Source organism: Dermacentor andersoni, chromosome 4 (genome assembly GCF_023375885.2).
Source record: "Dermacentor andersoni chromosome 4, qqDerAnde1_hic_scaffold, whole genome shotgun sequence".
Lineage (NCBI taxonomy): Eukaryota > Metazoa > Arthropoda > Arachnida > Ixodida > Ixodidae > Dermacentor > Dermacentor andersoni.
Window position 1 is genome coordinate 222,973,105 of NC_092817.1, and position 9,412 is coordinate 222,982,516.

Here is a 9,412-nt window from a genome sequence, read left to right on the forward strand (position 1 = left end):
GTGGTATGTTTCTTTTGTGTCCTTGTTCCTTAGTGCTGAATGAATGTTATTTATTCATACTGTCAGCACTGCCAAGACAGGAGTTGCGATTACAGAGCAATATAAAATAGAAATACAAGGTGGAATGTTAGAGGCTCGTGTACTGTACGCTGTCAGTGCACGTTAAAAAACCCCAGGTGGACGAAGTTTCCTGAGCCCTCCACTACGGCGTCTCTCATACCCCGAGTCATTTTGGGACGTAAAACCCCATAAACAAACAAATAGTGTAAAATCAGACATTTGATAATTCAGGTCACAGAATTTAGGTTAAAAAAAGTACAACTTAACAAAACATCTGAACAAAATTGGTTTCCTAGATACCATTCACAAAGCAAGCCATACTTTAACCAGAAGTAAGATCCAAAACATCAACGTATCATTGCATCAGCAGGAATACAAATAATGTTTCAAGCAAAGCAACTAGAAACAGTATAGTGCTCCCAGACAGGTGCAAACAGCAAACAATTGCAAGATAGATTCGAACAAAATTGCATATTATATGGGTCACAAACATACAAATTCAAAACAGACAAAAATATTACGCAAGGGCGTTTTCAAAACTTCTAGGTCGGAACACTGAACAATCGCTTTTGATAATTTCAGTCATTGATAGTACGAACCAGAAAAAAATTTTTGATAGTCTGCTCTAAAATCAAGCAGTGCGATGTTTGGGATGTTTTGTTCTGCTAAGAGAGAACTGGCAGCCTCTATGCTGAGTACAGTAAAAAAATTACAGGTAAAAATTTGTTACAGGTAAATTGCACAGTGTATGCAACAATCATGATCGTCAGCCTGGTTACGCCCACTGCAGGGCAAAGGCCTCCCCCATACTTCTCCAATTACCCCGGTCATGTGCTAATTGTGGCCATCTTATCCCTGCAAACTTCTTAATCTCATTCAACCACCTAACTTTCTGCCGCCCCCTGCTACGCTTCCCATCCCTTGGAATCTGCTCTTTTCTTATCCCTTAACGTTACTCCTATCATTCTTCTTTCCATAGCTCGTTGCGTCGTCCTCAATTTAAGTAGAACCCTTTTCGTAAGCCTCCAGGTTTCTGCCCCGTACGTGAGTACTGGTAAGACACAGCAATTATATACTTTTCTCTTGAGGGATAATGGCAACCTGCTGTTCATGATCTGCAAATGCCTGCCTAACGCACCCCAGCCCATTCTTATTCTTCTGATTATTTAATTCTCATGATCCGGATCAGCAGTCACTACCTGCCCTAAGTAGGTGTATTCCCTTACCACTTCCAGTGCCTTGCTACCTATTGTAAATTGCAGTTCTCTTCCGAGACTGTTAGACATTCCTTTAGTTTTCTGCAGATTAATTTTTTGACCCACTCTTCTGCTTTGCCTCTCCAGGTCAGTGAGCATACATTGCAATTGGTCCCCTGAGTTACTAAGCAAGGCAATATCATCAGCGAATCGAAAGTTACTGAGGTATTCTCCATTAACTCTTATCCCCAATTCTTCCCAATCCAGGTCTCTCAATCCCTCCTGTAAACACGCTGTGAATAGCATTGGAGAGATCGTATCTCCTTGCCTGATACCTTTTTTTATTGGGATTTTGTTGCTTTCTTTATGGAGGACTACGGTGGCTGTGGAGCCGCTATATATCTCAGTATATTTACATACGGCTCGTCTATGCCCCGAGTCCATGATGTCTGCATGACTGCTGAGGTTTCGACTGAATCAAACGCTTTCTCGTAATCAATGAAAGCTATATATAAGGGTTGGTTATCTTCCGCACATTTCTCTATCACCTGATTGATAGTGTGAATATGGTCTATTGAGTAGCCTTTATGGAATCCTGCCTGGTAACGGACAGTAAGCTGATCGGTCTATAATTTTTCAAGTCTTTGGTGTCCCCTTTCTTATGGATTAGGATTATGTTAGTGTTCTTCCAAGATTCCGGTACGCTCGAGGTCATGAGGCATTGTGTATACAGGGTGGCCAGTTTTTCTAGAACAATGTGCGCACCATCCTTCAACAAATCTGCTGTTACCTGATACTCCCCAGCTGGTTTCCCCCTTTGCATAGCTCCCAAGGCGTTCTTTACTTCTTCCGGCATTACTTGTGGGAGTTCAAATTCCTCTAGACTATTCTCTCTCACATTATCGTGCAAGAATAGCCTTTTCCAAATACCACGCATACTCGGCAAGCTTAGCTACATGGCTCTGGATTTGCAGGAACAACAGATTGACAGAAATTTGTCAGTGCACAGCAAACGTTGACGATTTTATCTAGAGGTGTGAACTGGTGTCCCTGTTTGAGAGTCGCATACTCTAGTGACAGAACGGATTTCATTATGACATACTTGTTACGAACCAAGCCGATCACCCTCTCAACGTGAATTCTGACATTTGCAATATTTCTCGTTGCCTCGACATCCACTGCTGACAATTGTCTTTTGCCTTTGGTGAATGCAGGTATGTGGAGCTTTGCACAGTACAAGCCTACACTGTCGGCAATATCAAAGCCTCTGTCAGCCAGTACCACATCACCATGAGATAAATGGTCAAGAATGCCGCAGTGTTCAGTAATATGTTTGTCAGGGGTCCTGCCTCCCCAACCATCGGAAATAAAGGTGATCACTCCCTGAGGACATATTCCGATAAGGTACTTGGCTGTATTGCTAGATTTGTACTGGGACCAAGTCTGACATCTTGGTTGCAGGGATGACGGCCGTTCAAGCTTGATCTCAAAGCAGTCGACTATGACCGCTACCTTTTCTCCGAATGATTCAAAAAAGGCTTGAGGCATTGTCCTCCTTATTGCTTGCCTTGAGGGCCATGACATCAGAGGCTTCAGTCTGCAAAATGCAACGTGTAGCCATTTGTCAAATATCCGACATACTGTCGATTCCGATATATTAAAGCGGTAAGCAAGGTCTTGGTATGGCAGGTTCAACTTAAGCTTCATTAAGAACACTAAAAATTCTTGAAACTTTACCAATGAGTTTTGTGGTGTGTGTTTAACAAACTTCTCTAGCAGGTTGAACACAGCCATTAAAACTACAAAATTTGGAAGGCCTGTGTAGAATGACACTTTGTTGGGGTCTTCACGCAGGGACGCCTCCGACATTTCCATTTCCTCTTTTTGCTGTTTCAACGTGGCCAGCTCAACGGATAGTTTGCGGTAATCTTCTTCTAGCAATTGGAGGTCTCTGCACGTGAGCTCAGTTTGGACTTCTGCCTCTGGAAAAAGAAACAGATCAACAGAATTGCCTGTCAGTGTGAAACTCAGGACATAATAAAATTGAGAAACCTTTAGACTAACATGCTTGGGAATCATATGCACACGAACCTGTCGTTGTAGTAGACTCCAGAATGGGGCCCATTGGAGTGAGCTCATCAGGCTCTAGTTCCGAGCCTATGGCGTGCTCAGGTGGCGTTACAGGCCTCACGGGCTGCTTGCACACTGCAGCAGCACGTGGCTTGTTCTGCTGTCGCCGTTTACACCGCATGTAACGCGCGGATGAAACCACAGTAGTGCGGTCATAACGGCCGTGGCCCAGCCGCAGACTCGGTGCCCAGTCCGGATTTCCATCGTCCATCAAACAGGCAGGCTTCCCTTTAAAAGAACACACATGCAAATGCATTAACTGCACATGTACCGTGTATTAATTGCAATTTAAAGCGCACAGTTGGCAATCTACAGAGCTTTGACTAGCGCTTTCAGAAAAAGCTCGTGTGAACGCCGCGGGTAAACAAACAATTTCGGCAGCAGTTTCCATCGTCCATCAAATTGGCAGGCTTCCCTTTAAAAGGACACACATGCAAATGCATTAACTACACATGTACCGTGTATAAATTGCAATTTAAAGCGCACAGTTGGCAATCTACAGAGCTTTGACTAGCGCTTTCAGAAAAAGCTCGTGTGAACGCCGCGGGTAAACAAACAATTTCGGCAGCAGGAAAGAGAAGCGGCCAGGCGAGTTAGTGTTATAAAAGGCGTAATCTGAAAATTCCTTTACCTTTGACGAAGTGAAGACCGCAAACACGGACATACTTGTCATTCTTCAAGTCCTTTCTATTTATCCTTGCCAGCCAAACGCTCCGGCGCTGCTCAGACAAGAGCCTCGTTCGTTCACACTGGTTCTTAATAACCGCGGGCAAACTAAACAGTCCGATGTGTGGCTGTGCCTTGTCCTTGATAGCAGAAGAATCGCTTCTCGTTCTGCAGCCAAAAATGGCACAAATTGTCATCGTGAATCTGGAGTTGTCGGTCTTCTACTACTGCAGAGTACACGACCCAGCACGATCTCCGCAGCAAGTGTTCTCAAACATGGCGGTTTCCGGTTTCCTGGCTTGCGGATGTGACGTTGGTGCAACCCATGTATACTCTTCTGTGACATTGCTTGTCGTGCGAACGCGAACCACTTAACGAGGCAGCCCAGATTCCACAAAAACTTCGCCACCGCATGTGCACCTGTCAACAAGGCTGTCAACAAGGCTTGGACTGGATCCGCAACACACTCGATGACTCTCACGAAGTCGACGCATTATTTTTCACTCTGAAAACTGCACCACTTACGTCTTAAAAAGACATGCATACATGCTTTATAAACAAATATGTTATATACATATGTTTTGATTTGTAAAATTCACATAAAGTGATGTCATTTTTTTTTTCACTACGCCGTATTTGGTCGGAGGGCGCTGCAATCGGGAAGGGCCCGCTCCGCTATGCTAAACGCATAGCTAAAACGTGAAAAGCGCCCTCCGCTCCGCTGTGGCTTAGCGGGGCAAACCGTAGCGGAGCGGACCGTAAACACGCTCAACCAAAACACTCTAGTATCTCGTCATGTCCCCAGCGGCAGCGATGACAGCGCTCATCCTGGAAGGCAGTGAAGTGCAGAATGACTTGATCAGGGATGTGTTCATTCGCAGCACGTCTCAGTCAGTGACGATGGTGGATCGAAGCCTATCCTCGGGCGACTGATAGAGGGGACGGTGCGCCAGCGATATTTTCAACGAGCCCCAGACATTTTAAATGATGTTGGCGCCCGGGGATTGAGGCGGCCACTCCAAGAGAGTGACTGCTCGCTCTTCTAGCAGTTGTTGCACCACACGAACAGTGTGGATCGGCGACCTATCGCGTCAGAATCTATAGTCGCCTTCCAGAAACGGGCCGTCAAGAATGTATGGAATCAGTACGTCGTCTATGACTGCCCTGCAGCGATGAACTTACCTCGAGGCGTATCAGTTGGCGTCGCACAACGCATAGTAAAGAATACCGGCTCATTTCACGCCGTAGCGATGAGAAACCGACAATGCGGTCAGCGCGCGCCGCCGTAGCAGACGACGCCGTTCAAGATCCCGCCCCTCGAGCACCTGCGCGAGCTGCTGCCGCCTCCGGACTCAAGCGCTCGCCGCATCGCGATGCAATGCGCTGCGAGTTTTCCCCTAAATGTGAAACAGACTGTACACCGCCCTTCGAACGAAATCTCCACGCGCACACACGTAGGCACACACCGCGCGCGGCGCGAAACGTGCCCAAACACGCGCAGTGCAGGAGGCAATCAAGGCGGCGCGAACGAGAGATGGGAGAGGGGTACCACCCGCTAATAGAATTTTGCTTCGCATGCGGCGCTCTCAACGCCGGCGCAGCAGCGCCGCTCTCGGTGCCGTTCTTGTCTATGAGCGTCGGTCGGGAACACGGCGAAGCGTGACGACGCGCAGCCATTACATCTACTGCCGATGCTAGAAGTTTGCCGACGCGAGGCGAAGCTACGCCGGCGTGCACCAATGAGAGGCTGCGACGCGTCGCCAGCGTCAACCAATCGGAGGCTGCGAATCCTCTGGCTGCTACGCCTATGATGGCCGCCCATTTGAAGGCGCCAGCACCAACGATAGTCCGAGTTCTTTGGACGCACGATGCGCGCGACAGTGTTCCTGAAAGACAGTGTTGTAATAGTAAGCCGACAACGACACGACCGACCGACCGACGACCGTGGGTTGTGGCAGTGCGACGTGGACCCGAAGTGACTTCGAACGACGCCCACTAATCCAACCTGCCCACTGGGTTCCGCCGGGCTCGTTACGATCGTCTGCTAAAACAGCCAACCGAATCACGATGGCCGCAACGTCTGTGCTTGTTGCATGTGTATTTTGTTGTGCTCAAAACGAATGGAAAGATGTTTACGAGCTCTGAAGTCTGGATAATCAGCACTCGCCTATCGCCGATGTTCTTTACGTTACGCGTAGGCCTAGCGCATCCGTCGACTTCGTAACTGGCGAGTGAACGAACCCAGCTGAGAAACAATGTCGAAGGAAATGAATTTTCAGGTACGTTTGGTGCTGCAGTGATTTAAAATATGGCACTGCTGACTTCGTGTGGTGTGTGATGTAGTGAATGAACCGTGTGAAACTTGGGGTGGTCAACCGCGGCGTGTTTTGTGTGGTGTCGGGTGACTCAAGTTTAGCGGGCAAGCTCTGCGCTGTTTCCAGTGGCAAAGATAACTTCCGAAAGCGAAAGACACTAGTAGCCGAACTATGGGAAGTACTTACATAATCATGGTCTTGGCTTGTAGCGTGAAGTTAACACGGACACAGAAAGGAGCAGACAGGACGAGCCTGTCCTGTCTCGTCCTGCCGTCCTGTCTGCTCCTTTCTGTATCCGTGTTAACTTCGCGCTACAAGCCAAGACCATGTTACCGTACCAACTCGCCCAACTGCCTATCCTTTTGCATTACATAATCAGCCGTGCCGCCCGTTTCAGCTGACACTGCGATCTTCTATTCGGCAAGTCAATCCAGTTCAGTAGAAGTTCACTGTGCTCCTTCACTCACTTCTTTCAGCTGCATCCGTCTTTTGGGCTAGTTGGAGATAAATCGCTCGTGTAGCAATCAAGAACACTGACGCACTGAAGCATACGTGACAACGCAGTCATGTTTGAGTCAGTGAGTCCTTATACTTGAGCACTGCAAAACGAAATCTGTTTGCAACGTATGCCCCATGTGCAGTCCATAGCAGGACCTGCATCATGCTAGACCTATGCATGTAGCAGCGTATACCATGATTGCTTCAATGCTTTCTTCAGAAGCAGCAAGTACTGAGTCAATGAAACTGTAATTGATTTTTTATCTCACTTTTTGTTTATGGAAAGTGTAGATGGCGTGAGGGCATTGTGTGAGTGCAGTCGGTGCTCTTAAACTGCTGGAATCCCTTCAGCTTCTATTGGAATGTTTCTTGCTGCGATACTATAAATTGTAGTCAGGACAAAGATCTACTCAAAACCAAGTTACTAATGCATCTGCGCAGAATGTGTTTGATTACAAAGTTAACACTTCCACAACAACAATATGTCGATGCACAGGATATGTGCTTGCAATAAATACATTCCGTAAAGGTGAACGACTGGGTGTGCAATAACAAACTTTGTAGTAGCACTGCAAAAAGTGCTGCCATGCGTATCAGTCACAACAAAACTGCTATACGTCCAACCTACTTCCTTGGAGGCACCTCTATGAAGACCGTTCGGGCCCTTCCCATTCTGGGTGCAACATTTAGCTCATCTCAACTTTTCCGCTTATGTCACCAGCACTGTATCTAAGCATCGGCCCATTCTTGGGTTTGTGTCCTGTGTCTCCCTTCCCTGATGACGTAAGGTTTTCCGAGCACTCTACGCTTCTATCGTTCTGTCACGACTTGAGTACAGCTCATCAGTATAGTTCTCGTACCAAACTCGCGACGCTAACAAACTTAAGCTTGTTCAGCGCCGGACAACACGCACCCTCTACTCCCATCTTTTCGGTTGTCGCAAGCTCATGTCAGCTTACGAGGATTGCCTCAAACTCCTCAAGTAGCACACCCTGCAATACCAGCGCAACATTGCACTAGTCTATACTGCAGCATGCTTGACGGTTCTCTGAACAACAGTAATCTTTCTTCAGTTCGCCTAAACAAGTGGTCAGCACAGCCCGAGACCTCATCGCGCCTCTATGGCCCGACACCACAACTCCATGATTATATCTGGCATACAGAGCTTTCTCTTCACCCCCCTTGGCCATTTGGATTCTCCTTCCTTGGAACCAGACTGAATTGGCACTCCTGTATGTTGCGCACCCATCGAATGTGTGCGTGTGTGCCGTGCTGTGTTATTGACCTAGTGCGTGTGTGTGCATGTGGAGGGGAAGGAGGTGTCTTCTGCATCCTGCAAATTCCTGCTCTAGATGGCTGATTATCAGACGCTCTAACACACAGGCATCAGCCTTTTTTTCAGTCTAGAGTGTCAAGTTACCACTAAGATTATTATTATTAGAAGTAGTAGTACTATTATTATTACAATCATCACTACGACCACATTGATTGTGTTGAAGCCAGCGTGACGCATAATTCAAAATATTTCTGGAGCTTTGTGCGCTCTGACTTTTCTAAAAAGAGTGCCAAAGATGTACGTCTTCTTCATGAAATAGTGGTGTTGTCTCGAACGCTGCTGATGCCTTTCCAGAACATTTAAGTTTGCTATATGGTGTGAAATATGCTTCAGGTAACCTTCCTTCTCAGTCTGGCAGAGTGTGTACGCTATCAGTCAATGAAAACCTTGTTTTCAAGTGTATGAAGTGCCTTAAGCCTTCCCTTTCTTGGGGTGTTGATGGTACTTCTTCCGCAGAGCTTAACCTTTTGAGTCGCTGTCTACAAAATTGTGCACAGCAAAAGAGTGCATCAATAGCAAAAGCATTGATCAAAGTAATGGTATTTAAAATGTTTTTCATAGATCTTGAAACACTTATTATTGGAACTGTGCTGCAATTTTGAAAAAAGTGCAGAATGTTTTAGCAAAATGAGTTGGCAGATAGACGGCTGGGTGTTTTTACTCTGTGTCAGAATGTTGCATGTAGCGTGTTAACTTCTTTCATTGTTTTTTAGAATTTCATGCACCAGGCATAATTTTCAATTGGCTGGATAAGTGCTTTTCAAGCTTTCCGAAACATGAAATAGTACATGTTCTCATATTTTGTGTTCCTGTTGTGAGTTATCGCATGAAGTCGACATTTTGTAAACTTGACCAAATTCGCTAAACAGTTGAAAATTCTTCATATGATTACGATATCATCGAGCGATGCTCAAGGGACGAGCCACCGCGAGAACGACGACGAAGTGGTTCTGTGCCCTTGGCGCGAGTGAACGTCGGCCTGGCGCTCTGGCTCCAGTCCAATGTAAATAGCCTGTAAATAGCCTCTTTCGTCTGTGTCTTTCTACACGTAACATTCTGGTGGAGGCCAGCGATCCCCATCCTCGCCACGGAACTCCGGAGTGGTCAGTACATCGAGCTTGTCACCATGCCTCCCGGTGACGAGCCCGCCTCTGCAACGGCTTCGGCTGGTCCGACTGCTCCAATCGTCACGGTTGCCCAACATCGCGACC

The 9,412-nt window shown here is 46.8% G+C and overlaps 1 protein-coding gene across 1 annotated transcript; it reads right to left on the reverse strand.

Annotated features, from left to right (window-relative positions):
• Positions 1 to 79: 79 nt before the first annotated feature.
• On the reverse strand, positions 80 to 4,355 carry LOC126547600 (uncharacterized). Its single transcript, XM_050195488.3, has 3 exons — positions 4,018 to 4,355; positions 3,348 to 3,614; positions 80 to 3,238 (listed from the first exon to the last, which is right to left on the reverse strand). Exons 1-3 carry the CDS (start codon positions 4,247 to 4,249, stop codon positions 2,205 to 2,207), a joined length of 1,533 nt encoding a protein of 510 aa, XP_050051445.1. The 5' UTR covers positions 4,250 to 4,355; the 3' UTR covers positions 80 to 2,204.
• Between the last annotated feature and the right edge of the window lie 5,057 nt (positions 4,356 to 9,412).

Excerpts from the sequence above, each read along its gene's own strand:
- LOC126547600 (XM_050195488.3), bottom strand. The coding sequence starts at position 4,249 with ATGACAATTTGTGCCATTTTTGGCTGCAGAACGAGAAGCGATTCTTCT. Across the intron at positions 3,615-4,017 it reads CGGTCTTCACTTCGTCAAAG|GGAAGCCTGCCTGTTTGATG; the intron begins GTAAAGGAATTT and ends GTTCTTTTAAAG. Across the intron at positions 3,239-3,347 it reads GGAGTCTACTACAACGACAG|AGGCAGAAGTCCAAACTGAG; the intron begins GTTCGTGTGCAT and ends TTCTTTTTCCAG.